The sequence below is a fragment of the Heterocephalus glaber genome, unplaced genomic scaffold, assembly GCF_053883595.1.
Source record: "Heterocephalus glaber isolate CG9 unplaced genomic scaffold, H.glaber_assembly_v1.0 deba00001428, whole genome shotgun sequence".
NCBI classification, from domain to species: domain Eukaryota; kingdom Metazoa; phylum Chordata; class Mammalia; order Rodentia; family Bathyergidae; genus Heterocephalus; species Heterocephalus glaber.
Genome location: NW_028258293.1, coordinates 788,953 through 816,734, shown reverse-complemented (window position 1 = coordinate 816,734; position 27,782 = coordinate 788,953). Strand labels below are relative to the sequence as shown.

Genomic DNA, 27,782 nt, shown 5'->3' with positions numbered 1-27,782 from the left:
CACAGCGCCTCTGCATGAGTTTATTACCAGGAAGCGGAAGATCAGACAAACTCAGAAAATAAATATCTGCAGTGAGGAAACCAAGCAGAGGGAGAGGAAACTTCGAGGGCCTGCGGGTGAGGCGGGATGGGGCGGGATGCAGGAGGGCATTGCCACTCATGCCCTGTCCAGAAGCTGGGGGCTGGCCCGCCGCACACGGGCCTGCTGGGCCTGCTGGGCCTGCGGGAGCCCACACACGCTTTCCTGGCACAGGCAGCTCTCGATGTGCGTGTAGGTGTGGTTCAGCGAGCCTCCGTTGGGACAGTCCAGGGCCACCTGGCGCTGGACGGTCGTCTCCTCCTTGCAGCAGGAGCAGAGGTGATCCAGGGCCTGCGCGCTGGCCGAGTACCTGGGAGGGAGGGCTCAGTGAGGGCTTCGTCCAGGCAGTGCCAGCCCGACCTTCTTGGGCCTCTTTGTGGTTCCTCCCCGACCCCACAGGGCTCAAGAGCAGCCACTCACATGGCGAACGTCCCACAGGACCCGGAGCAGTAGTTGGTGCTGACATTCTTGGCACAGCCAGCGTATGAAATTTCCTTGACAACCGGGATGGTGGAGCAGGGCACCCTGGTCTCATTTAGAAGGATGCCTGGGGCAGGGGCACGGGCAGGGTCTCACACCAGGCCCCAACGCAGGCACAACCAGCCCTCGGCCCTCCCACAGGGCTCCTTCCTCCTCTGCCTGGGAAGGGGCTTGCTCCCTGCAGTGCCCTGGTCGGATGGCTGGAGGCACCCTCCCTGCCTCCCTCCCCGGGCCACCTGTCTCTGATGCTCACATTTCCTGCAGCACCCGTTGGGCATGAGTGTGATGGAGCCCTGGAGGGAGAGCAGAATGAGCGGGACAGGGCTGGGCGCCCCTTCCTGGGGGGTGGGGGTGCAGGGGTGGGGCGGGGTAGCAGTGCAGAGGGGGCAGGAGGGCCAGCTCCCCGCCTGGCCAGCTGCAGACAGGCCAGCCGCCACTGTCCCAGCCCAGGGGACCAGTCCCCCCCAGAAGAGCAGGGTCCCCCACTCCAGGGAGAGCACAGCCAGTGCCCTGCTGGCCCCTCACCGGGACGCAGCTCCTGGGGTCAAAGTCCGGGCAGGTGATGTTGGAGACGGAGGAGATGAGCTGGTTGTGGATCTTCACACAGCTGAAGAAGGTGCAGTTGTTGTCGGAGTTCCTCTCTATGGCCCCAGGCTGCGGGCCGAGCAGGGCCAGGGTGAGCCCCATGGGCCGGGGAACCCCAGAGGCCGACCCAGGAAACCAGGAGCCAGGAGCCCCTGCAGGTGCAGCCCCAGACGGGAGGCCAGCCTCTGGCTAAGAGGCACCTGTCTGTGGCTCCCCAAAAAGGCATAGCCACGTCCGACTCCCCAAAACCAGGGAGCGAGCTTATTTGGGAAAAGGGCCCTGGAAGATGTCATCAGTGAAGGGTCTCAAGAAGAGACCCTCCTGAGTTGGGTGGCCCTCATCCAGTGGTGAGTGCCTTGCAAGAGGCAGAGGAGGCAGATGGGGGCACAGGCGGAGGCTGGAATGATGGGGCCCAGGCCCGAACGCCTGGAGCCCGGGAGTGGAGGCGGCAGGCAGGGTCCTCCCAGGGCCCCCAGCCTGGACTTGGAAGCTCCGGAACCAGGAGATCTGCTCCTTTGTTCTAGGCCACCGGTCACCATCCTCTGCTGCTGCAGCCCTGGGACACCCCCACCCCACAGTGCCCTGGACTGGGCGTCCTCAGCCAGAGGGGTGGCATCTGTGCACCTTCAGGATGACGGGCTGGCCACTTGGCAAGCTGATGACGCAGTGGGTCTGCTGACACTTCCTGCAGCACTCGCCGGGGGCCTCCACAGGCTCAAAGCCCTGGGACACAGATGAGGAGGCTGAGCTCCATGCTGGGGAGGGTGACATGGGCAGGAGGGAGAGGGAGACAGGCGGGAACAGCAGGAAGGAGGCGAGGCTTACCGGGTCGCAGGAGACATTGCAGGGCACATGGGTGCAGGCGATGATGTTGAGCTGGGTGCTGCTGTTGACTTCCTGGGTGCACATGCAGTTCTGGCACTTGGAGGAGTACACTGGGGATCCGGGCTGCGGACATGGGGGGCAGGTGGTGAGGACCCCAGCACCCCAGCCCGACCCAGGACGCACTGTACTGCCACACACCCGCCCCAGCCTGGCACTCACTTGGTACTCTGCATTCTTGTGCACGCACACCTGCTTGGGCTCTGGGGAGAAAGAGCAGAAAGGCCATCAGAAGCCTGCCACTGGAGGCACAGGGCGCACATGGAAGGCCCCAGGGGGCTTTCCTCCTCCTGCCTCCCCCTGCTCCCCGCCCCTACTCACCGCAGGAGTAGACCGGGCAGCACTGCCCGGGCACCATGTTGCTCTTCAGCTCAAAGCCCAGAGAGCACGAAGGGGGTTCCTTTTTGCACAGGCTGGTGTTGCACTCTGAGGTGGGACAGGGACGTGAGGCTCCCAGCTTCTGAGGGCCCCACCCTCCCAAAGCAGCCCACCTCTCGGCCGGGCACACCCTGAGCTCAGCAAAGGGGGCAGCAGGAGCCCCACCCACAGAGGGCGGCAGTGAGCCCGGGCTGGGAGGGACCCGCCCCCGCCCCCGCCCCCGCCCCCGCCCACCCTGCCCCTGCCCCGGGCAGCCTTACTGCACGAGGAGACGTTGCAGCAGGTGTCGGCCGGGTTGACCTCGGTGACCAGGTAGGTGCCCTCTGCCTCGCACGTGGGCTGGGCCTCCTGGCTGCACTTCTTGGGCTGGCAGGCAATGCCACTGCCGCCCTCCAGGCAGACACAGTCCTTGCAGTCGAAGACAAAGCGCTCCCCAAACTGCAGGGAAGACAGGGCAAGCGAGGAAGAGGAGGCCCAGCTTCGCCACGGCCCGCTGCACCAGGGCCCGGCCGAGCGGCCAGGGGCAAGTCGTGCCCTCACCACCTCTTCGGCCACAGGACAGCTCATGGGATGGGTCGGGGCTGCTCAGTCAGGGCACCAGGCTGAGACGTCACAGCCAGCACCAGCCCCCAGCACCCGCCAGCGTGGCCTGGCACACGGCAGAAGCACCCCACTATCACCCGGGGCGGTAGGGAGTCGACCACATGGCCATGGCCACTCGCAGGGACACAGACGCCACTGAGGTGACCACAAGGCATATGCGGGGCGGTGGGAGGAAAGGCGGCTGCACGATAGGCAGAGGGAGGGTGATGGGTGGTGCACAGACAGACGGACTAACAGATGGGCGGGCGGGCGGGTAGAGGGACTGACAGGCACGTGGGTGACGGGGTGGATCCGTGGATGGAGGGAGGGGTGAAAGGAGGGTGGGTGATGGGTGGGGGACAACAGATGGACGGATGGTGAAGGGGGGGCGGGTAACGGGTGGACGAAGTGTTGGACAGGCAGCTGAGGGGGCGGAGGGACGGATAGAAGAACGAACCAGCGGGATGTGTGGATTCCCTGCTCCCTCCTCCCGAACTTAAACGCTCACTGCTCAGTCTTCGAGACTCGCGGTTCTCCTGTCCTCTTCAGCCTGGCCCACCCCCCTCCCCAAACTCTGGACTTGGCGGGGAATCCCACCCCCAGCCCGAGAGGGAGGGCCTACCTCTCTGGGCACATTGTCTGGTCCCACACAGCCTGGGGGGAGAGAGGAAACCACCCTGTTAGCACAGCACCTGGGGTCAGCCTCAGGCACCCCCAGCCCCATCCCGACACTGAGGCAGGGCACGGCCTACCGCACATCTTCACACAGATGTCATAGCCAGGGGCATAGTTCGTGGTGCCTTCAGGACAGAAGCAGCCTTCCACCAGGATCGAGGAATTCTGTGGGGAGCTGAGGGGTGGAGGGGCCCTCAGAGGGTGGTGAGGGGCAGGGCTCCAGGGCCCTTTGGAGCGGGCTCGGGGGGTGGGGCTCTGAGGGTGCTTCAGAGCCGGCTGGGACCCTCTCCTGCCAATTCCCAAGCCGCCTACCTTGACTGGCAGGTGGGCTCCTCTGTGGGCCCGCAGGCCTGGTACCGCCTGTGAGCTGGGCACGTGACAGCTGCGGGAGGGAAGCACGGGAGGTGGAGAGCAGCCCCTCCTGCCCACATAGGACCCCGCCCTCCTGCGACCCCTAAGCGGTCCCCAGCTGGGCGGTGGTGCCCACACCTGCAGGGCAAGCCAGAACTCCCAGGGCAGAACGCGGCCTCTCAGGCTCTCCTTCCCCACCTGAGGCCGCAGCCCTGGCCTCACACCCAGCTGCCCGAAGGTCTGATCAAAGCCCACCGGGCTCTGACTTCCAGCTGAGTGGGCACCGCAGGGCCCGGACACCCTTCCCGGGTCAGGCCAGGGGAGGGGTTGAGGCCACTCACCACAGGCCTTGTCAGTGTGTCCCCGCCAGTCCACACAGACACCCTGCTGGGAGCAGAGGGCTGCGTAGGCCTGCACACTGGCGCACTCCATGCCCGAGTCTGGCACAAAGCAGCTGTCGAACACGCAGGCCTCGTAGTAGTGCTGGGGGGGCACCCAGGGGTGGCACTGGGCAAACAAGCTGAAAGGGAGGCGTGGGTCACATTGCGCCTGTCTGCCTCACCTCCCGGCCCGGACCCTCCGGAGCCCACATCACCAGAGAGGGAGGGGAGGAGCCGGGCACTGTGTCCCAAGGACGTGGCACCCCAGGATGGGGCAGAGAGGCCCCAGCCTCCACACAGCACCAGCAGTGTGGCCACCGACTCTGGGCCCACACTGTTTCCAAGCCCAAGCCCCCCAACATCAGCCCTGCATGCCAGCTTCGCCTGGTCACCTGGTCATCCGGGGCCACACTGTGCCAGGAGGCAGCAGAGACAGGGTCAAAGAGCCCCTGGACTGGTGCCCACCCACTGTGCCACCGAGGCTCTGTCCCAGCCACCGTCGACTTCAGCAAGCACAGAAGCCCTGCCACTCCCCGAGGCCCGGGCCGCCATCCAGCAGGGGGCCGGGCGGGTCACCTGTCCTTGATGAGGTTGCAGATGCGAGATGAGGTGCAGTTCTCTAGCAAAGTCGGTGTGACAGCTGGGCGCTGGGTGGTGAAGTCAGTGTGGGCACAGAGTGGCTTGGAGGGGTCGTTCACCACCCACTGGTCAGCGGCCAGCTCGCAGTTGGAGGTGACCTCCCCGCCGGGCAGCACGCAGTCGTCTGCAGTGCTGTTGGTGCAGGTGCCTGTGGAGGAGAAGGGCTGCATTGCTCCCAGGCCAGGTCCCCGAAGCCCGGGCCAGCCCCTCTCCACCTTAGCCGGGCCTGAGGGCACCGACCAAGCCAGGCCAGCTGCTGTTGGGTCCCCAAGGGATCGAACCCAGGACAGTGGCCCCAAGCAGAGGAGCGGGAGACCCAGAGCCGGGTGGGCGCAGGGGCCCGGGGCTCACCGCACTGGCCCTTGGTGTTGTTGCCAAAGCGCTGGAAGGGCAGCCTGATGGAGAAGGACAGGCCGTTGTAGGAGATGAGGGCTCCGAGCTCGGGGATGTCCACCACGAAGTTGATGCCCGACTCGTACACCTTCAGCCCGTACTTCCTGTAGGGCAGGGCCACCACCTGCTTGTTGACCTGCACCTGCAGCCAGCATGAGTGTCAGGAGGGCCACTGGGGTCTGCCACGCTCGTGGCCCTCCCCTGGGGCCCTGCCCCCTCCTGCTTCCACGCCATTGCCTGGGACAAACGCTGCCCAGCTGGTCCCAGTTGAGCTGGGGAAAATCCCCTCCGGTGAGCCCACACAGGAGGCAGGATGTCAGGCCTGGTGACCACAGGGCCTGCTGCTGCAGGGGAGGGGGATGCAGCTATGCACAGTGCCCCATCAGCCCTCCTGTGCTGGGGAGGCAGCTGCAGCACAAGTGGGCTGCATGGCGGGCACAGGGACACACATGGGGGCCTGCGAGAGGAGCTGAATGTGTCCTTGAGCGAGGCCCCAGCCCTCTCCCAGGCTCCAGCCCTGCAGCCCAGTCCTCTGCCTCCTGGACCACGGTGAGATGGAGCCCGTGCCATGCTCAGCGTGGACGCCCCCACATACCTGCACCTTGATGGGCGTCATCTGCAGAGTTTTGATCAGCACCTCCTGGGTCTCGTGGCGCACGATGATCGTGCGGGGGCAGGACACCTTGTCATTGACATCGCAGTGGTAGTTGTCGATATAGACACCGAAGCTGTCCACTGTGGAGGTGATCTCCTCCACGAGCACGTAGGTGCAGTTGCCCTGGTAGCTGTAGTAGAGCCCGTCGAAGGTGACGAAGTGCGGGTCCCCCCAGCCCGTGCAATAGCCTGTGGGGGTCGGGGAGGTGGTTCCAGGAGCCAGCGGGAGCTGAGGGGCTTGAAGAGCCTGGTTCCCAGGCAGGGACCCTGGGCGCCTGAGCCCCAGAAGAGTGAGCGTCCCCCTGCTCAGGCCACCACACCCCTCTGCAGGGCTGAGGGGCTCCTGATCCCGGAAGCACCTCATTCCAGAGGCAGTGGCCCTGCCCCACTGGACAACCCTTCCCCTGCCCTACACAGGGCGGCTGTGAGTGAGCAGGCCGGGACTGTGCGTCTGGCCCTCAGCAGCTCTTAGCAATCAGGGTCCGAGCCCGAAAAGCCCCAGGCCCCCCACGCCAGGAGACTGGCCCACAGCACCCGCCCAGAGGAGGTGGCCCGGGAGGATGAGGCTCACAGTCACACTCCCAGTGCCAGCAGCAGCCGTCTGGGTCCATGACTTGCACGGGCTTGAGGCCGTTGGAGCAGGTGGGCATGGGCGGCGGCTTGCATTCCACCTCCACGATCTCCACCACATTGTCATGCTTGCAGATGGCCATTGTGCAGTTACACAGCCACCAGCTCTCATTCTCCTGCGGCACGGAGGGCGTCAGCCAGGCTGCACTCGGGGCTGGAGGCCAAGGGCAGCTTCCTGGACCCCGGGGCAGCAGCCACCCGGGGAAGTGAGGCAGGTGCGGCATGAAGGGACCCTGCACCCAGAGGCCATGGGGAGCCTCACCCCCGGGGATGGTGCGGGCAAGGTGGTGGAGCACCGGGGCCAGGAGAGGTGGCACCTCCGGCCTCGGAACCTGCACACAGACCCACGCGGTGCTGGGGACACAGCCAGCCCTGTCCACTGACCTCTCTTGGAGGAATGAAGTCTAGGCACCCGGAAGGATTGGTAGTGACTGGTTTGCTGGACGCTGGTGTGGAGAGCGTCGAGGGTGTTGGGGAGGGTGTGGATGGGCAGGACCAGTTGAAGAACTGGAGGGTGCAGTCCAGGGAGCAGTTTACATAATAGCAGGTGTTCCCATGGGTCCCATTGTACACCAGATCACCTGCAGGGGAGAGAAAGACTCTGTCCTCACACTGCCCAGAGGCAGGGCTGGCACTGCAGATCCCACGGGGGCTACAGGAGGGAGCCCCTGCCTGGTGTCAACCTGTCCCCAAAAACTCCCTGAGTCAGTGCTGCAATTCATATGTTAGGGGCATTAGGAGGGGCGCTGGGAGGTAGGCAGAACCCCAGAGGTTCTCAGGAGAGGCCCCTACATGGCATTAGTGGCTTTGTATAAGAAGCAGACAGATGGACACCTGAGCTAGCAGGCCTGCTCAGCCTCACCCTGGGATGCCTTCGGACACATCATGGAGCCAGCACCCTGCTCCTGGATTTCCAGCCCCCAAACTGCGCCCTAAACAAAACGCTAGCCTTCATAGCTTGCCTGGGCTCAGTATGTCGTTATAGCAGCAGAAAAGGGACTAAGATGCCCACCATGCCCCGACTTGGGTGGAGTCCTCACAGCCTACCCACCCCATCACCTCGGGGGACACTGGCCCGGGGGCAGGGAGATGTCCTCCCAGCACCATCCTCCTAACTCTGGACCAAGCTGCTAGTCAGGACCTTACCCTGGTTCCTGGCCTAGCAGGAAGAGCAGGGAACAAAACCATCCTCAGCTGCCTGAGCGTTAGTTGGGAACAACATGGGTACCTGGGTCATAGTAGGTGCCATTCAAATAGCAGCAGTAGACAGCAGTGGAGGCACCAGTCTCCCAACCAAGGCTGGAAGACTTGATTGGTGTGGTCTCCAGTGTGGTCGGCTCAATCGAAGAGAAACTGGTCTGGGTGGAGGTGACCGCAGTGGTTGTTGGCACAGGAGGAGGTGTGGGGGTGGCAGAGGCAGATGTAGGAGTTGTGGTCCTCATGGTTGTGTTGAGTGTGGTGGTGGGGGTCCCTGTGGTGGTGGACACTGGGGTTGGGGTCACCGTCTCTGGGGTTGTAGTGGTTGGGGTAAATGTAGTGGTGGATATGGGGGTGGGGGTTGTGGTCTCTGTGGTTGTGGTGGCAGAGGAAATGGTTGGAGTCTCTGGTGTGGTGGTTGTCATTTCTGTGGTTGTGGTGGTGGGTGCAGGTGTTGAGGTCTCTGGTGTGGTGCTTGTGGTGGTGGGTGTAGGTGTTGAGGTCTCTGGTGTGGTGCTTGTGGTGGTGGGTGTAGGTGTTGATGTCTCTGGTGTGGTGGTTGTGGTGGTGGGTGTAGGTGTTGGTGTCTCTGGTGTGGTGGTTGTGGTGGTGGGTGTAGGTGTTGGTGTCTCTGGTGTGGTGGTTGTGGTGGTGGGTGTAGGTGTTGAGGTTGCTGGTCTGGTGGTTGTGGTGGTAGGTGTAGGTGTTGAGGTCTCTTGTGTGGTGGTTGTGGTGGTGGGTATAGGTGTTGAAGTCTTTGGAGTAGTGGTTGTGGTCTCTGTGGTTGTGGTGGTGGGTACAGGTGTTGGTGTCTCTGGTGTGGTGGTTGTGGTGGTGGGTGTAGGTGTTAAAGTCTCTGGAGTAGTGGTTGTGGTCTCTGTGGTTGTGGTGGTGGATGCAGGTGTTGATGTCCCTGGTGTGGTGCTGGGTGTAGGTGTTGGGGTCTCTGGTGTGGTGGTTGTGGTCTCTGTGGTTGTGGTGGTGGGTGTAAGTGTTGGCGTCTCTGGTGTGGTGGTTGTGGTGGGTGTAGTTGTTGAGGTCTCTGGTGTGTTGGTTGTGGTCCCTGTGGTTGTGGTGGTAGGTGTAGGTGTTGATGTCTCTGATGTGGTGGTTGTGGTGGTGGGTGTAGGTGTTGAGGTCTCTGGTGTGGTGGTTATGGTGGTAGGTGTAGGTGTTGAGGTCTCTGGTGTAGTGGTTGTGGTCTCTATGGTTGTGGTGGTGGGTGTAGGTGTTGAGGTCCCTGGTGTGGTGGCTGTGGTCTCTGTGGTTGTGGTGGTGGGTACAGGTGTTGAGGTCTCTGGTCTGGTGGTTGTGGTCTCTGTGGCTGTGGTGGTGGGTGCAGGTGTTGAGGTCTCTGGTCTGGTAGTTGTGGTCTCTGTGGTTGTGGTGGTGGGTGTAGGTGTTGAGGTCTCTGGTGTGGTGGTTGTGGTCTCTATGGTTGTGGTGGTGGGTGTAGGTGTTGATGTCTCTGGTGTGGTGGTTGTGGTGGTGGGTGTAGGTGTTGGGGTCTCTGGTGTGGTGGTTGGGGTCTCTGTGGTTGTGGTAATAGGTGTAGGTGTTGATGTCTCTGGTGTGGTGGTTGTGGTGGTGGGTGTAGGTGTTGAGGTCTCTGGTGTGGTGGTTGTGGTGGTGGGTGTAGGTGTTGGGGTCTCTGGTGTGGTGGTTGGGGTCTCTGTGGTTGTGGTGGTGGGTACAGGTGTTGGTGTCTCTGGTCTGGTGGCAGTAGGTGTTGGGGTCTCTGGTGTGGTGGTTGTGGTCTCTATGGTTGTGGTGGTGGGTGTAGGTGTTAAGGTCCCTGGTGTGGTTGTTGTGGTCTCTGTGGTTGTGGTAATAGGTATAGGTGTTGATGTCTCTGGTGTGGTGGTTGTGGTGGTGGGTGTAGGTGTTGAGGTCTCTGGTGTGGTGGTTGTGGTGGTGGGTGTAGGTGTTGGGGTCTCTGGTGTGGTGGTTGTGGTCTCTGTGGTTGTGGTGGTGGGTGTAGGTGTTGAGGTCCCTGGTGTGGTGGCTGTGGTCTCTGTGGTTGTGGTGGTGGGTACAGGTGTTGAGGTCTCTTGTGTGGTGGTTGTGGTGGTGGGTGTAGGTGTTGAGGTCTCTGGTCTGGTGGTTGTGGTCTCTGTGGTTGTGGTGGTGGGTGTAGGTGTTGAGGTCTCTGGTGTGGTGGTTGTGGTCTCTATGGTTGTGGTGGTGGGTGTAGGTGTTGATGTCTCTGGTGTGGTGGTTGTGGTGGTGGGTGTAGGTGTTGGGGTCTCTGGTGTGGTGGTTGGGGTCTCTGTGGTTGTGGTAATAGGTGTAGGTGTTGATGTCTCTGGTGTGGTGGTTGTGGTGGTGGGTGTAGGTGTTGAGGTCTCTGGTGTGGTGGTTGTGGTGGTGGGTGTAGGTGTTGGGGTCTCTGGTGTGGTGGTTGTGGTCTCTATGGTTGTGGTGGTGGGTGTAGGTGTTGATGTCTCTGGTGTGGTGTTTGTGGTGGTGGGTGTAGGTGTTGGGGTCTCTGGTGTGGTGGTTGGGGTCTCTGTGGTTGTGGTGGTGGGTACAGGTGTTGGTGTCTCTGGTCTGGTGGCAGTAGGTGTTGACGTCTCTGGTGTGGTGGTTGTGGTCTCTGTGGTTGTGGTAGTAGGTGTAGGTGTTGAGGTCTCTGGTGTGGTGGTTGTGGTCTCTGTGGTTGTCGTAGTAGGTGTAGGTGTTGGTGTCTCTGATGTGGTGGTTGTGGTCTCTGTGGTTGTCGTAGTAGGTGTAGGTGTTGGTGTCTCTGATGTGGTGGTTTTGGTGGTAGGTGTAAGTGTTGAGGTCTCTGGTGTGGTGCTTGTGGTGGTAGGTGTAGGTGTTGAGGTCCCTGGTGTGGTGGTTGTGGTCTCTGTGGTTGTGGTAGTAGGTGTAGGTGTTGAGGTCTCTGGTGTAGTGGTTGTGGTCTCTGTGGTTGTGGTGGTGGGTACAGGTGTTGAGGTCTCTTGTGTGGTGGTTGTGGTGGTGCGTGTAGGTGTTGAGGTCCCTGGTGTGGTGGTTGTGGTCTCTGTGGTTGTGGTAGTAGGTGTAGGTGTTGAGGTCTCTGGTGTAGTGATTGTGGTCTCTGTGGTTGTGGTGGTGGGTACAGGTGTTGAGGTCTCTTGTGTGGTGGTTGTGGTGGTGGGTGTAGGTGTTGATGTCTCTGGTGTGGTGGTTGTGGTCTCTGTGGTTGTGGTGGTGGGTGTAGGTGTTGAGGTCCCTGGTGTGGTTGTTGTGGTCTCTGTGGTTGTGGTAGTAGGTGTAGGTGTTGAGGTCTCTGGTGTAGTGATTGTGGTCTCTGTGGTTGTGGTGGTGGGTGTAGGTGTTGATGTCTCTGGTGTGGTGGTTGTGGTGGTGGGTGTAGGTGTTGGGGTCTCTGGTGTGGTGGTTGGGGTGGTGGGTACAGGTATTGGTGTCTCTGGTCTGGTGGTTGTGGTGGTGGGAGTAGGTGTTGTCATCTCTGGTGTGGTGGTTGTGGTCTCTGTGGTTGTGGTAGTAGGTGTAGGTGTTGATGTCTCTGGTGTGGTGGTTGTGGTGGTGGGTACAGGTATTGGTGTCTCTGGTCTGGTGGTTGTGGTGGTGGGAGTAGGTGTTGTCGTCTCTGGTGTGGTGGTTGTGGTCTCTGTGGTTGTGGTAGTAGGTGTAGGTGTTGATGTCTCTGGTGTGGTGGTTGTGGTGGTAGGTGTAGGTGTTGAGGTCCCTGGTGTGGTGGTTGTGGTCTCTGTGGTTGTGGTGGTGGGTGTAGGTGTTGAGGTCTCTGGTCTGGTGGTTGTGGTCTCTGTGGTTGCGGTGGTGGGTGTAGGTGTTGAGGTCTCTGGTGTGGTGGTTGTGGTCTCTATGGTTGTGGTGGTGGGTGTAGGTGTTGATGTCTCTGGTGTGGTGGTTGTGGTGGTGGGTGTAGGTGTTGAAGTCTCTGATGTGGTGGTTGTGGTGGTGGGTGCAGGTGTTGATGTCTCTGGTGTGGTGGTTGTGGTGGTGGGTGTAGGTGTTGAGGTCCCTGGTGTGGTTGTTGTGGTCTCTGTGGTTGTGGTAATAGGTGTAGGTGTTGATGTCTCTGGTGTGGTGGTTGTGGTGGTGGGTGTAGGTGTTGAGGTCTCTGGTGTGGTGGTTGTGGTGGTGGGTGTAGGTGTTGGGGTCTCTGGTGTGCTGGTTGTGATCTCTATGGTTGTGGTGGGGGGTGTAGGTGTTGAGGTCCCTGGTGTGGTTGTTGTGGTCTCTGTGGTTGTGGTAATAGGTGTAGGTGTTGATGTCTCTGGTGTGGTGGTTGTGGTGGTGGGTGTAGGTGTTGAGGTCTCCGGTGTAATGGTTGTGGTCTGTATGGTTGTGGTGGTGGGTGCAGGTGTTGATGTCTCTGGTGTGGTGGTTGTGGTGGTGGGTGTAGGTGTTGAGGTCTCTGGTGTGGTGGTTGTGGTCTCTGTGGTTGTGGTAGTAGGTGTAGGTGTTGAGGTCTCTGGTGTGGTGGTTGTGGTCTCTATGGTTGTGGTGGTGGGTGTAGGTGTTGAGGTCCCTGGTGTGGTTGTTGTGGTCTCTGTGGTTGTGGTAGTAGGTGTAGGTGTTGATGTCTCTGGTGTGGTGGTTGTGGTGGTGGGTGTAGGTGTTGGGGTCTCTGGTGTGGCGGTTGTGGTGGTGGGTGTAGGTGTTGAGGTCTCTGGTGTGGTGGTTGTGGTCTCTGTGGTTGTGGTGGGTGCAGGTGTTGAGGTCTCTAGTGTGGTGGCTGTGGTGGTGGGAATAGGTGTTGAAGTCTCTGGTGTGGTGGTTGTGGTGGTGGGTGTAGGTGTTGGGATCTCTGGTGTGGTAGTTGTGGTCTCTGTGGTTGTAGTGGGTACAGGTGTTGATGTCTCTGGTGTGGTCGTTGTGGTGGTAGGTGTAGGTGTTGAGGTCTCTGGTGTAATGGTTGTGGTCTGTATGGTTGTGGTGGTGGGTGTAGGTGTTGAAGTCTCTGGTGTGGTGGTTGTGGTGGTGGGTGTAGGTGTTGAGGTCTCTGGTGCGGTGGTTGTGGTCTCTGTGGTTGTGGTAGTAGGTGTAGGTGTTGATGTCTCTGATGTGGTGGTTGTGGTGGTGGGTGTAGTTGTTGAGGTCTCTGGTGTGGTGGTTGTGGTGGTGGGTGTAGGTGTTGAGGTCTCTGGTGTAATGGTTGTGGTCTGTATGGTTGTGGTGGTAGGTGCAGGTGTTGATGTCTCTGGTGTGGTGGTTGTGGTGGTGGGTGTAGGTGTTGAGGTCCCTGGTGTGGTGGTTGTGGTCTCTGTGGTTGTGGTAGTAGGTGTAGGTGTTGATGTCTCTGGTGTGGTGGTTGTGGTGGTGGATGTAGGTGTTGAGGTCTCTTGTGTGGTGGTTGTGGTGGTGGGTATAGGTGTTGAAGTCTCTGGTGTAGTGGTTGTGGTCTCTGTGGTTGTGGTGGTGGGTACAGGTGTTGGTATCTCTGGTGTGGTGGTTGTGGAGGTGGGTGTAGGTGTTGGGGTCTCTGGTGTGGTGGTTGTTGTGGTAGGTGTAGGTGTTGAGGTCTCTTGTGTGGTGGTTGTGGTGGTGGGTATAGGTGTTGAAGTCTCTGGTGTAGTGGTTGTGGTCTCTGTGGTTGTGGTGGTGGGTACAGGTGTTGAGGTCTCTTGTGTGGTGGTTGTGGTGGTGGGTATAGGTGTTGAAGTCTCTGGTGTGGTGGTTGTGGTGGTGGGTGTAGGTGTTGGGGTCTCTGGTGTGGTGGTTGTGGTCTCTATGGTTGTGGTGGTGGGTACAGGTGTTGAGGTCTCTTGTGTGGTGGTTGTGGTGGTGGGTGTAGGTGTTGGGGTCTCTGGTGTGGTGGTTGTGGTCTCTGTGGTTGTGGTGGTGGGTACAGGTGTTGGTGTCTCTGGTGTGGTGGTTGTGGAGGTGGGTGTAGGTGTTGAGGTCTCTGGTGTGGCGCTTGTGGTCTCTGTAGTTGTGGTAGTAGGTGTAGGTGTTGATTTCTCTGATGTAGTGGTTATGGTGATAGGTGTAGGTGTTGAGGTCTCTGGTGTGGTGGCTGTGGGGGTGGGTGTAGGTGTTGAGGTCTCTGGTGTGGTGGTTGTGGTAGTGGGTGTAGGTGTTGAGGTCTCTGGTGTGGTGGTTGTGGTCTCTGTGGTTGTGGTGGGTACAGGTGTTGATGTCTCTGGTGTGGTGGTTGTGGTGGTGGGTGTAGGTGTTGAGGTCTCTGGTGTGGTGGTTGTGATCTCTGTGGCTGTGGTGGGTGCAGGTGTTGATGTCTCTGGTGTGGTGGTTGTGGTGGTAGGTGTAGGTGTTGAGGTCTCTGGTGTGGTGGTCATGGTCTCTGTGGTTGTGCTGGTGGGTGTAGGTGTTGGGGTCTCTCGTGTGGTGGTTATTGGTAGAGTGGTTGGAGTCTCTGTTGTGATGGTTGGTATCACTGTGGTTTTGGTGACAGGTGTTGTGGTCTCTGTGGTTGTGGTGGGGGCTGTGGCTGTTGGGGTTACTGTGGTGGTGGGTGTTGTAGTCGAGGTCTCCAGTGTGGTGGTCGAGATAATGGTGGTAGGGCTGGTGGGGACAGTTGTTAAGTCGCATGGCCAACAGCACTCAACGTTGATCTCATAATTGATGCAGAATGGCTGAGGAATGACTCCACCTGGCTTTTGGTCTTCGTTTCTGCACACCAGCCCATCGGAGGTATCACATGTCACAACCTGTCCAAGGTCTTCAATTGGAGTATTAGGATACTCTACAGCTCTGCAGGAGATGTTAGTAGCTCTCCCAAAATATCCACAGATGTTTTCAATCCTTTCAAAATCTCCCCCTGGCTTCACAAATTCGGGTTTACCAGAATCCACCCAGCCAGTCCATTCGCAATATATACAGTGAGTAGTAGGTGTGGTCATTGGTGAGGTGGTAGGTGTAGTGGTTGATGGAGAGATAGTTTTGGTGGTTGTTGGAGGGGTAGGTGTGGTGGTTGGTGAAGTGGTAGGTATAGTTGGTGTGGTAGGTGTGGTGGTTATCAGACTGGTTGATGTAGTAGTTGGTGGCACAACTGCTGTGGTGGTTGATGGTGTTGTTGGTGTGGTGGGGGAGGGCATAGTATTCGTAGTAGTCAATGATGTGGTTGGTGTGGTCAGTGTGGTGGTCAGTGATATAGTTGGTGTGGTGGTGAGTGGCGTGGTTGGTGTGGTGGTTGACGGCATGGTTGGCATGGTGGTCGATGGCATGGTTGGAGTGGTGGTCGATGGCGTGGTTGGTGTGGTCCGTGGCATGACTGGTGTGGTGGTCAGTGATGTAGTTGGCGTGGTGGTCGACGGCGTGGTTGGTGTGGTGGTCGACGGTGTGGTTGGTGTGGTGGTCGATGGCGTGGTTGGTGTGGTGGTCGGTGGTGTGACTGGTGTGGTGGTCAGCGATGTAGTTGGCATGGTGGTCGACGGCATGGTTGGTGTGGTGGTCGATGGCATGGTTGGTGTGGTGATCAGTGGAGTGGTTGGCGTGGTGGTCGACAGCGTGGTTGGCGTGGTGGTTGATGGTGTGGTTGGTGTGGTGGTCGGTGGTGTGACTGGTGTGGTGGTCAATGGTGTGACTGGTGTGGTGGTCAATGATGTAGTTGGCGTGGTGGTTGACGGCGTGGTTGGTGTGGTGGTCGATGGCATGGTTGGCGTGGTTGTCGGTGGTGTGGTTGGCATGGTGGTCGACAGCGTGGTTGGCGTGGTGGTTGACGGCATAGTTGGCGTGGTGGTTGATGGCATAGTTGGTGTGGTGGTCGACGGCGTGGTCGGTGTGATGTTCAGCAGCGTGATCGGTGTGGTGGTCAGTGATGTAGTTGGCATGGTGGTCGACGGCGTGGTTGGCGTGGTGGTCGGTGGCGTTGGTGTGGTTGATGATGGTGTGGTTGGTGTGGTGGTCAGTGGCGTGGTTGGTGTGGTGGTCGATCGCGTGGTTGGTGTGGTGGTCAACAGCGTGACTGGTGTGGTGGTCAGTGATGTAGTTGGCGTGGTGGTCGATGGTGTGTTTGGCGTGGTGGTGGACGGCGTAGTTGGTGTGGTGGTCGATGGCGTGGTTGGCATGGTGGTCGGTGGCGCTGGTGTGGTTGATGACGTTGTGGTTGGCGTGGTAGTTGGTGGAGAGGTGGGTGAGCTGGACGTGATACAGTACTCCATTGGCAGGCAACAATTAACTCGTATCTCATAGTCATAACACAGTTCGAATGGTCCGTTTTCAAACTGATCTTCGTTCTTACAAAAGAACCCACTGGTGACATTACACTGGACTTTCTGGCCCAGCACCTCCCAGCTAAGGTGAGGCTCGGTGGCCGACCTGCACTCAATGTTCTCAGGAGCCACGCAGACACTGTCAAAAGTCTCATGGTCACCACCATCACTGCCGCTGCTCGGGTGGTCCTCGTTGATCCAGTCTGACCAGAAGCAGCACGGGTCTGGGGACACAAAGCCCAGTATCAGTCACTGGTAAAGGGAAGAGGTCCCTCCAGGGAGGTCACTGCAACTTGGAGGAGTAGGTGACCTCCACGACACCCCCAGTCATGGCTGCCCTGCCTCTCCACCACCCAAGGACCAGGTTGTAGGATCAGGGTTTAGAGCCAGACACCACTTCCGCCCTTGTTTATAACAGATAAGTTGAGGCCCAGGGGAAAGGGGCCAAACATCTGGTGTGACAGGAGCAGTCTAGAAGGTCACACTCAGCACTCTGTCCACAGCTTTCTTCAAATCTTTGTGTCAAAAAATGGTAACAAAAAGGCCACCCACCCAACAAGGAAGACTGGCAGGGTTCATCTCGGCCAACAGTGTGGCCACCCACTCAGCCCCAGACCCGCTCACCAGTCCAGGCTTGGCACACAGTGAAAAAGGTCACCCCGTACACCTTTCGCTGGCCCACTAGCAGAGGCGCCCGGTGTGGCCTCTGTCCAGTCCTGAAGGCAGCCTCCAGGGCAGGATTTGGCAAGGTGTGCTCATTTGGCCCCGTTTATCATTGGAAAGGAAAGCCAAGGCCACTTACGATGCATTGCGGTTGAAACTGCAAAAGAGCAAGGGAGAAAGAGGCCGCTGTTACGTGGTCAGAGATGATTTGAAACATTTTTTTCTGTGGCTGTCACACCCCTGGTGGCTTGTTCAGTGGTAGTTGTGATTCAACACAGAGCAAACACAGAAGAGTTTACTTAAGGAAATCCTCTGGTTCCCCTTACCCTTAGGATTATTTTGCCCAAGTTTGTTTTGCAGGAAATTTGCAGAACAAAGGTGGCTATGCCGGGTCAGGTGTGCAGGCTGGGTGCCGGGAGAGGCAAGAGCCCCAGCAAAGGTGTGTGGCCCAGGGCCTTACCTGTCCTGGAGGTCATGGAGGTGGTGATGCTGGTGGTGGTGGTGAGGTGGGTGGTTGTGGTGGTGGGGACTGAGGTGGAAGTCGCCAGGGTGGATGGCGTTAGTGTGGTGGATGCACAGACGGTGAAGTTCTGGTACACTGTCCCATTGGGGCCACAGGTCTCTTCGTAACAGAAGAAACCATCCTGGGTAGAGTTGAAAACCTTCCCTGGGGGTGGGAGGGAGACGGACTGTCGAAGCTTCCAGGCTGTCCCGTGTGGGGCACAAACACCTTCACAGGACCCTGTCCCTGGAACCCCTCCATTTGAAGGGGCATCCTCAGACACAGAGGCTGGATCACAGGGTGATGGAAATTCACCACAGGGCACCAGCTCCCAGAGGGAACAGCAGTGTGTGATGTGAGTCCTACAGCTCTGCTGCCCAGGAAGATGAGCCTGGGCACCAAGAGGGCAGAGCCTGGGAACAGGAGAGCAGGCACAGGGCAGTCCATGGCCTCCAGGTTGGGACCCTTGGCTACCACCTTGGGAATAACAGCACAGAGCAACTCACCTTCATCCCACCCGCAGCTCACATGGGAGGAGTCAGTGCACACACTACAAAAGAAATGCACAGCTGAAGACCTTCCAAGGGCCCCACTCACACATACCCCACCCCCAGGCCCAGCCCAAAGCCCGGCATGTCCCCAAGGACATGGCCTTGAAAGGAGCCCTGCCCAGAGGGAGAGGGCACAGAGTGCTTCCATGCATGTGTGCACACGTGTGTACATGTGTGTGGTGTGTGCTGATATGTGTGTGCATGTAGCTGTGTGTGCACCTGCGTGGGGGTGGCATGTGTCCATGTGTGTGTGTCTATGCCGTGTATGTGGCTTGCTCATGCATGTGTGTGCATGTGCACCCATGTGTGTGTGGCTATGTCTGTGTGTGTGCACACATGTGTATGTGTTTTTGTGCCTCCCCCAGGCCCTGAGGAGCATGGGCTTAGGTACCAAGACTCGCAGATCTCCTGGGTGGGAATCGATGCTCCTGGTGGATAGTGGGTGCCCTCGACATAGCAGCCACATTTGTCCCCAGTGGTACACCTCTTCTGGTCCTCATCGTAGATGGGCCTGTCCTCAGGGCACCGGGGGTAGCAGCCTGGTGGGCACAGGGCACGGAGCCTGAACCACCATGGGGGACCCCCCCAGGCCACAAGGCCCCTGTCAGCCCCATACCACAGGCTGTTCCCTGGGGATGTCCTCTGTGAGGGCCAGGAGCCAGGAGGACAGGGCCTGGTCACCCCACCCTGGGGTCCCCACCACAGCCCACCCCACCTCCCTGGGTCAGCTGCTGCTTCTCTGTCTCCGCCAGAAAGGCAGGGCTTTCACTCCGGCTCACTGCTCGTGAACACACCCTGGACCGCCCGTCTCCAGCTGTCCCCAAGGCCTGGAGCCATCGCTCACCCTCCAAGTAGGACACAGAGATGTTGGAATGGATCCCGCTGATGGCCCTGCAGGTCTGGAAGCTGCGGTCACCGCATGGCTCATAGTGCCACTCGCACTCGTCGGGGGGGTTGTAGTAGTCACAGAATATGGCTGGGGCGCAGCAAGGGGGCAGGGATGGGGTCAGACTGGGGAGCACGGGTGATGCTGAGGTGCGGGGCATAGGCAGGACACGCCCACCAGGCTCCTGCCAACCCAGTCCCGAGGCGGCCTGAGGAAGGGTGCCCAGGGAGGCAGGAGGTGGGTGGCACACACACCCTCACCGGGACGGGGAAGGAGTGCAGCCCCCCGTGACTGTAACCCTGGACAGCAGGCACTCACGGCACAGATCGGGCGTCCTCCAGAACACGCAGGCTTCCTCCTTGGTGCACTCCTGGGCATAGGAGGCCACAGCGGAGCAGAAGCACTCGCAGTCCCCGCCGGAGTCACAAGAGCAGGAGTCATGCACACAGGCCTCGTAGAAGACTTTGGGGTCCACCTGGAGGAGGGACAGGGATCAGTGACCCAGCACCCACACCCAGGGGAGGCTATCTGGGGAGGGTATCCAGAGAGAGTCCAGGCTGGTAGCAGCTCTGTCACCCACCCCTGGAAGTCTCCAGGCCTCAACAGTAAGACCGCACTGCTAAAACCAGCCGCTGCCCTACGGTCTGCAGCTGGGGGCCGTCTAGGGATAGGGGTTAGGTCCTTTCTCTCTCCCTGGTGACTGTGGGCCAGGGAAAGCAGAGGGAGGCTAGTGCTCTTCCAGGAGTCTCAGACAGAAGGCTGATCATGTGGTCAAAGGTGTCCAAAGAAGTGGACGGACAAAGCTGACGGACAAGCGCATCACAGCAGTGCTGCTGGGTGACTCTCAAAAATGTGGCGGGAAGGCAAGCAGTCCCACCTGACCTATGCCCACTCCCTTCTCTCAGCCCTGCCCACCACCTCCAGATGTCTATACTGGGCTCACATGCAGGGCTCAGTGCCCAAGGCCCCACCCTAGATGCTGTGCACCAATAGCTGAGCTCTGCCTGCCGTGGTTCCGCACCCAGCCTCCTCTAGCCTATTACTAGGGTCCCCGGTGGAAGTCCCGCCCTTAGCCCCGCCTCCACCCACGGCCCTCCCACCTTGCTGTGGCAGGTGGCAAACACCCTGCTCTTGATGATGCTGCACTGCTTCTCAGCCCAGGAGCGGCGGTGTGGGTTTAGGGTGCAGGGGTCTGGGGTGGTGGTCACATCCGGGCAGGTGGAGGCCTCCTTCCAGCTGTTCCCGAAGTCCAGCTCGCAGTTCTCCACTATGTGGTCCCGTGTGGTGAAGTCATTGGAGGTACGGTCATCAAAGTTCCCACACAGCCCACACACGGAGCCCTGGGGACAAGCACGCAGGGGTTGGGGACAGCTGGCAGTGTAGCTGGGCACACGGGTGCTCTGCCCGGCCAGGGCCCCACCTTGTAGGAGGGAGCCAGCTTGATGAACACGGTGGTCTTCTTGTCCCAGATCACGATGATGCCCATGCTGGCCTCCACCACCAGGTACTGGCCCACCTCCCGCGTGGTGTAGGCCGTGTAGTGGCCCTCCTCCAGCTGGATCACCTCACTGTGCTTGTCCTCCAGCTTCAGCTCCGTCCTCTGCAGGAGGAGATGCCAGTCACTGGCCATGTCTGGGGGTCTCCTCAGGTCTCCTGTCCCCTGGGGTGGGCCACACTCACCCCTAAGAAGATTTTGATGGCCTTGGAGCAGGTGACGCCAGTGGTGCCACAGGGGACATTCTCGGTGATGATGCTGAAGGAGCCCGTGGAGTTCTGGCCACAGTAGTCCTGGGGACACACGGGGTAGAATCAGCTGGGTGGACAGGACGTGGGTACCCAGGGAGCACCCAGCCAGCCAGCCAGCAGGGCCTGGACCTGCCTCTGCCCATCTGCAAGGCCCCGCCCGGACCTTGACCCCGACTCACCCAGCCTCAGCGCCTCCTGTCGGCTGTCGGCTGGGGTAACTGTGTCACCGGAGGGGTACGGGGACGGGGCTGGGGTGCTCACTGGGACATCATAACCACACACACACACACACACACACACACAGGCTTCCTGTTCCCCATGGCTGCAGGAAGGTCCCCAAACCACAGGGTGGAGGGGCCTCTGCATGCCTACCCTGCTTGCTGCTAGAAACCCAAATCCTCTTGCCAATGTGGGGTCTGGAGCTGAGGAAGGGCTGGTCCCTCCCACCTCTAGGTCACCGTACCCCAGGACAGCAGAGTAGGGGCCACGGTGCTGTCCAAGGCTCACCTGAACAGCCACGTAGGAGCAGTGTCCGTCAAAGTCATAGTGCCTCCCGTCAAAGGTAACGTAGTGGCCACTGCCGTAGATGGAGCAGGTGCCGTGGCACACGGACTTCGTGCACTCCCAGCGTCCCCTCTGGCAGGTGCTGAGGATGGTGGGAGGAGCCTGAGTGGCATGTGAGCCTTGGCAGCCCGGGCAGGACCCCGGCAGGTGCCCACACCACCTCAAAGTGATGCCTCCGACACACTCAGGCCCCACTGGCCCCAGGCCGGCGGCAGACACAGAGGCCACCCCGTCACCAAGTGGCACTGCCCGACTGGTCCTTTCCAGGACACAGGGCTAGCTGCTCACCAGGTGCTGCAGTCCAACTTGATCTTGCTTCCAGGGAGGTAGAGGGCCTTGTTGTGAACACACGGACACTCCTCCTCCACCACGCAGCCACCACGGCCATCGTCCAGCAGCCCATCAGGGCACACGCAGCCACTGACACACCCCGTGTGGTACTAGGGGCAGTCAGAAAGTGGGGTCCAGTGAGACCGAGGCCACCCCAGGAGTCCAGAGCAGATGTCAGGTGGGAGGAACTCAGTGTCCTGGCCCCCGGGACCCCCTCAGATCCACCACTGGAGGCTGTCTTCCCAGGCCATGCATTCCCGGGGACAGGAAGCATGGCTGTCAATAAGGCAGGGGCCATAGGGCTCAACATCCAGACCCCGGTGGGGTTGGGAGCAGCTGGGAGCCCACCTACCCTCCCTCGAGCTGGTGCAGTGGGACTCACATAGCCAGCTACCAGCGTCTGGCAGCTGATGGGGCGGGCCTCCTGAGTGGCCAGGGATGTGACATTGTTGCAGTCTGCCACGATCTTTGGGGCCCTGCAGCCTGCGGGGTGGAAAGTCTTCCTTAGCTCAGGCTGAAGTTAGGGGCCCCAGGGGCAGGGTAAGCAGACACGCACAGGGCAGCACCCACTTACTGTGCCCGATCAGCTGGACAGGCCTGCAGCTCAGCCTCCCGTCCTGGCAAATGCTGCAAGCAGAGGTGAGGGTAAACAGGGCCCAGGCACCGTCCCCACAAAAGATGGTCATGAGAAGCCACCACCGCACAGGGACAGAAGCCAGCCTGGCCCCGGCACCTGTGCACCCTTGGGGCATCTGGCCCCCCAGTGGAGCTCCTCTGTCTCATCTGGGGGCAGAGACCTGGAAGCAGCCCCCACCCACGCTGTGCCCTCCTTCTGCCCTGGTCATGACACTCACCAGCGCTCGTTCTGTCTCAGAATCACATCCCCTGCCTCCAAGTAGAGCCCATGGTGGTAGCAGGAGCATTTGGCCTGGGTCACACAGCGACCCTTCTGGTCCAGGAAGGTGTGGTCTGGGCAGCCGCAACCATCCAGGGGCGCAAAGCCCTGCAGGCAGTGGGCGTTCCCCTCAGACAGTGAGCGGCAGGTCTGCTGGCAGGTGGTCAGGTTGTACAGGAATATCTGCGAGCTGGGGCAGGCGTCCACGTCCTTGTCTACAAAGGGACCGCAGGGCCGGCATGAGGAGAGGAAGGCCAGCTCCAGCTTCCGTCCCTGAGCCCCGCTCTGGCAGGTGCCTGCCCAGCCAAGGGGTCAGGGAGCCACCCTGGGACCCTCGCTGGGAACAGACGCCACAGCTCCTGGCCACCATCAGGGGCCCTTGCAGGCAGAGCAGGGGGCAGCTCCCCGAGCTCCCGCCAGAAGCAGGGAGCCGGCTGCAAGGAGGCCCTCTCCCTGGAAGCCGCGCTTCCTTGCTACTCCCCGGGACACTCACTGCAGACGCGCTCCCGCCAGCCCCACAGCATGACGCCCTTGGCAGCGCAGGCGCGAGCGTAGGAAGACAGAGCCGCACACAGGCAGTCCTCGTTGTTCTGGCAGTTGCAGGTGTCGTACTTGCACCTCTGCATGGAAATTGAGGCAGCAGAGAGTGAGGCAGGGAGTGGCCGTGGCCCCAACGCCCCTGTGCACGCGCACACCGGTGCACGCTCATGCACAAGCGCACACACCCTGCTGGTCCTCAGGCCGCTGAGGCCTCGGGGGCGAGGGGCGGGCATGGCGAGGACAGACCCACCTTGTAATAGTCAGTGGGGTCCACCTCCAGGTGGCACCTGCCAAAGGGGGTCTCGGTCTTCTTCAGGAGGGAGCACCAGTGCTCCGCGTAGTTGGCTGGCGGTGGGGGTCAGACCCTCAGCAAGGGCTGCCCCTCCGCGTGTCCCTGCCCACAGTGGACAGGGCCCCTGACCCAGACCCCTCCTCCCTCTGTGAAACCAGGGCAGCTCCAGGCAGGATGGGGGCCCTGCCTGTGGGGGGTGTCGGGTGTCGGGGGGGAGGGCGTGCTGTTGGGCACCAGGCCAGCCCCTGGGCAAGGCCACCACCCAGCGATTACCATGTGGCCCTCTTCCATGGGTCCCCATAAGCCAGCCACAGAGCGGGAGCAGCAGGCACCAGCCAGGGTCCTCCACACGTCCAGCACGCTTCCATTCCCCACCCACCCACCCGAGGCCACAGCGGCAGGGTCTGTGGGGCCGGCCTCACCGCTCTCGATGTTGAGGGAGCAGGGGTCATCCAGCCAGTCCAGCCTGTCATGGCAGCCAGACTGCGCCTTCCAGGAGTTGGCAAAGCTGGCGCCTGTGGCCTCCACCAGCCCGCCCGATGTCTTGAGGTCATCGCTTTCCAGGCCGTTGAAGTCCCCACAGAGGCCTGTGGGGGGCATGGGGTTGGGAGGAGCCGGGCAGGGGGCGTTGGGGGTGTTGGGGCGTTTACTGGGTGGGCACTCACCCTGCACCTGCCCCTGGGCCGACGGGGCCAGTGTCACGAAGAGCTGCATGACGGGCACCAGCTGGACTTGCAGCCGCAGCCCGAAGACCGTGTTCACCACGATGTGGTAGGAGGATGGCCGGAAGACGGAGAAGCTGGCTGCAGGGTGGGATGCGGTGAGAAACGGGGCACCGAATGTCCCCCCCACCACAGAGGCACCAGCCCCACCCTGCCTGGTCCCACCCCGGAAGCCCAGGGCCCAGCGGGGGCGCTCACCGGCCACATGGGGCAGGGTCACCTGCAGCTCATTCAGCAGCACGCTGCCGTCCGATTTGAAGACTACCACCTGCAGGAGGGGCCAGGGTCAGGAGCCAGGAGGGCGCAGGGGAGCCCAGGGGTGAGGGACACCCACGTTCTTCCTGCTGTCGGCCAGCAGCACCACAGTCTTCAGGCAGGTCTGCGTGTCCGTGGCTCCGCACGGGGCCAGCTCGCCCAGCAGGGTGTAGGAGTCGTGGTCGCCCTGTGAGGAGGGAGGAGACGCTGCAGCAGGACCCAGCACCAACGCAGGATGGGCACGCACACTGCCCAAGGCACCCGGGCGCCCTCGCGCGGCCCTGGCTCCCCGCCGCCACCTTGGTCAGGACGTAGTAGCAGTCCCCGTGGAAGGTGAACATCTTCCCATCGAAGGTGGTGATGTGGGAGCCGCCCTCCAGGGCACAGGTCCCGGGACACGGCAGGTCCTTGCACACCCAGCGGCCGGCGTTGCAGACGCTGCCAGGCAGTGGGGCTGGGTCAGGCCCCGCGGTACCCCAGCCTGCCCAGCCTGAGCCCTGGGTGCTGGCACTCACCACTGCTCGCAGTCGTTGGTGACCTCCTGTCCCGGTGTATACAGGTGGCTGTGGAGCTTGCAGTGGCACCGGCTGACAGGGATGCAGCCACTGCCCGTGATGTCGTCATACACGGTGCCTGGCACAGGCCGAGGACAGGGTGTCACCCGGTAGCCTCAGAGAGCCCCCGGCTCCCCAGGCCAGGGCTGCCAGCCAGGCACCTCCAGTCCTGGCCTGGACCCCAGCGCCCCACAGACCCTGGGTCGGGTGCCTGGCACACACCTTCAGGGCAGAAGCAGCCGTCTATGGGGTGCTCTTCGCACAGGCTGCTGCCCTCCGGGTGGGAGCAGCTGTCCATGCAGGGGGAGCTGCTCTCCAGGTACACCATGTTGCCGGGGCAGCTCTTGGCTGGAAGGGAAGGCAGCTGTGAGCCAGCCCAGCAGGCAGGCGAGGGCCGAACCCAGGCGCTGGGCGCAGACCTGGCTCCCGGCCTGCCCGGGCTCCCCAGGCCCAGGATGGCCCGGCACCTACCACAGAGCGAGGCTGTCCTCCAGTTTCCAGGCCGGCCGCCAGCATGCGAGCACTGGCGGGAGAACTCAGCCACGGTGCTGCACACGCAGCTGTCACCGAGCGGGCACTGGCACCGGTCACGCACACAGGCCTGCACGTACAGCTCCAGCGGCAGGCGGGCCTGGCAGTCCTCGAAGGCCGTGGCCGTCAGCAGCCTCTCACACTCAGAGCGCTGGGGAGGGACTCAGGTGGGCGGCTGCTTGTGCCCCTGCTCCCTCCCATGGGCACAAGGATCCCCTCCCAAGGCCGGCAGATGTGGGGACCCCAGTACCCTGGAGGGGGTCCCACCCTCAACTCACGTGCTCGGAGCAGGACGCAGGCATGGCTGCCTCCTCAGGGTCCTTGCACACCACCTCGGGCTTGTTGACCTTCTGCATGTTCCCAAACTCAATGGCACTGAAGCTTACGCCTGGGCGTAGAGGTCAGTGGTCAGCGGCCACTGCGGTCCTCCCTACCTGCAGCCCACCAAGTGCTGCCCAGGCCCACGCCCACCTTCCGACAGGAACTCTGAGTAGGTCTGCTGCCCGTTGTAGTCACCGCACAGCCCGCAGGTGTGGTTCTGGAACCTGCTGTCCAGCTCCAGCTTCAGGAATAGGACAGGGTGGATAACCATGGGGCCAGGGCAGCCACTGGGAGCCCTGAGGCCCAGCCAGCTCCTAAGGGGGGCAGGTGGGGAGGAGAGCAGGGTCCGGCACCAGGGAGGTCCCGAGAGACAGAGGTGACAGCCAGCCCATTCCCTGCAGCCCGAGGCCCCTCCCAGGGCTGGGCGCAGCCCTCTCTGTCCCTCGGGGGCCGTCCCCACCAGCCCACCCACTGTGCCCACCATAAGCGCATCCTCGCGGTTCCACATGAGCGAGAGGCCAGCTCGGGAGTAGACCTTGGTGTAAGTGTCGCTCTTCACGATGAGCAGCCCCGAGCTGTAGTGCGGGGTGCTGACCCTGCAGGGCGGCGGCTCAGGGTTACCACCAGCCAGGGCCATGGCGTGTTCTCTGGGGGCTGCTGCCTGGCAGAGCTGTGCTCTCCTCGGCGAGGACCACCCCAGGAGCCATGGTCAGCCTGGGCCAGGGTAGCGGCCAGATTGGGCTGGGTCTCTGCCCTGGGCCGGCCGGCTCCCTTGGGACATGGCCAGACCCTGGCCCGTGGGGCATCTCCACCCGTTCCCGATGCTACAGGGACCCCCAGGCCCTCCCAGGGCTCAGGTGTCTGCCTCACCTCACCTCTGTTCTCTCCCCACCCCACCCTCGGCCACCACCCACCCACCCAGAGACCTGGGCCCGGTGGAAAACAGAACCCCTGGAACAGGAAAAGGGCAACTCCAGCAGGTAGGAACCTGCTGGACAGGAATCCATTCAAGAGGACCGCCTTGTTCTGGAGACAGTGTGGGGACGACAGCTGGCCCACTTCTGTAACCTGAGCCTGGCCAACTGCTCCACAGCCACCAGACTCCTTGTTCGGGACTCCTGGTGGCCCGAGGGCCTGGCCCACAAGGAAGCCCCTGCCGTGGGCTCTGGTGGGACTCATCGGAGTGTGCTGAACCCTTGACCTCCAGTCAAACTCCAAGTCCCTCCCTGCTGGCCACATGCCACCGCGGAAGGGGGCTCACAGGGGTGCGGGCCAGCAGAGCCCCCCGGCACCTGTGCCCTCGGAGGAGCGGCCGCGAGCCCCTGTGGTTGGGTCGCAGGGAAGAGCACGCCGGCCCCACTCACATGGCCCCGTTCACCACCGCCAGCTGCCGGGTGAGGTAGATGGTGTCATCCTTGACGGTCAGCAGCACAGACTCCACCTGGGGGGGGCCGCCGCCCTGGCCCAGGCCCCGCTTCAGGTGCACGGCGAACTCCTTGTAGGAGTCCCGGCAGTCAGAGGCGAAGTTGTAGTCGCAGAGGCCGGGGAAGCGAAAGATGTCGCCGTCGAAGGTCTTGTAGTGGAAGCTGCCCCAGGTGCTGCAGACGTTGTGGCTGTGGCTTCGGGCCTGGCCCACTGAGAGGGGACGGGGTGAGCCTCCAGACCCCGGGCGGACCCCAGAAGCCCCTCCAGAGCTGCCTCGGCAGCCCCCCGAGCCCGTCCTCAGCTGCCTGGCCTGGGGTGGGGTGTCTGTATGTATGCTGTCTGCATGGCTGCACCCCACGGGCACTGCCGCGCACCCTCCTGCAGCAGGAGGCCTGGGCTGGGCCCTCGGAGGGTCCCCGCCCCCGGGACACGGCCTCTGTGGCTTTACACCACCCTGGCGGAATGGCTGGGCCAGCGCACTCTGGCTGAGGCCGCCCCACCAGGTGGACACAGCCCATCCCGGAGTGGCACCCTGAATCCCCTCCCCTCCACAGTCCCCGATACCTGGGGCCCCCACATGCTCCTCTGGGCACCCCTTGCTTCCCCCTTCCCCTGGGAACGGCCCCTTCAGCTGTGGGGCTGTTCTGTTCATGGGTTCAGGTCCCTGGGACCCACCCTGGCCAGGCCCCTCTCAGGGGTGGCTGGGGATCCAAGACCCCCATGTAGCTGGAGCCCCCTGGGCCCCAGTGTCCTTGGGAGCCCTGAAGGCCAGGTGTGGGCCACTCCTGTGCCCAGGACCATTAGCCTCCCTCCCCAGGATGCTGTGCTCTTCCCTGCCCACCCCCCAGCCCCCTCACCTCTCTGGAGCTCCAAGCCCCCAGCCGAGGCCAGGGCCAGGCAGGCAGCCACCAGGCGGGCCAGTGGCAGCCCCATGGCAGCTCAGAAGGGTGAGTCGGAGAGCACCTGGGCCAG

The 27,782-nt window shown here is 61.5% G+C and overlaps 1 protein-coding gene across 1 annotated transcript; it reads right to left on the bottom strand.

The window, feature by feature from the left end:
- Window positions 1-27,782, bottom strand: Muc2 (mucin 2, oligomeric mucus/gel-forming). The gene is made up of 48 exons (XM_087211491.1): window positions 27,668-27,782; window positions 26,750-27,020; window positions 25,867-25,981; window positions 25,536-25,626; window positions 25,343-25,452; window positions 25,005-25,215; window positions 24,756-24,881; window positions 24,495-24,612; window positions 24,279-24,417; window positions 24,059-24,166; window positions 23,923-23,992; window positions 23,668-23,805; window positions 23,425-23,589; window positions 22,961-23,055; window positions 22,664-22,790; window positions 22,130-22,385; window positions 21,850-21,902; window positions 21,658-21,758; window positions 21,234-21,385; window positions 20,889-21,027; window positions 20,316-20,423; window positions 20,056-20,235; window positions 19,736-19,975; window positions 18,954-19,110; window positions 18,594-18,725; window positions 18,141-18,288; window positions 17,705-17,748; window positions 17,157-17,363; window positions 16,836-16,853; window positions 7,936-16,257; window positions 7,092-7,288; window positions 6,649-6,823; window positions 6,019-6,266; window positions 5,382-5,565; window positions 4,968-5,178; window positions 4,353-4,531; window positions 3,973-4,042; window positions 3,738-3,835; window positions 3,608-3,639; window positions 2,664-2,841; window positions 2,347-2,451; window positions 2,188-2,228; window positions 1,969-2,091; window positions 1,768-1,866; window positions 1,084-1,212; window positions 812-851; window positions 499-625; window positions 1-388 (listed from the first exon to the last, which is right to left on the bottom strand). The coding sequence occupies exons 1-48, from the start codon at window positions 27,741-27,743 to the stop codon at window positions 157-159; spliced, it is 14,685 nt and encodes a 4,894-aa protein (XP_087067617.1). The 5' UTR covers window positions 27,744-27,782; the 3' UTR covers window positions 1-156.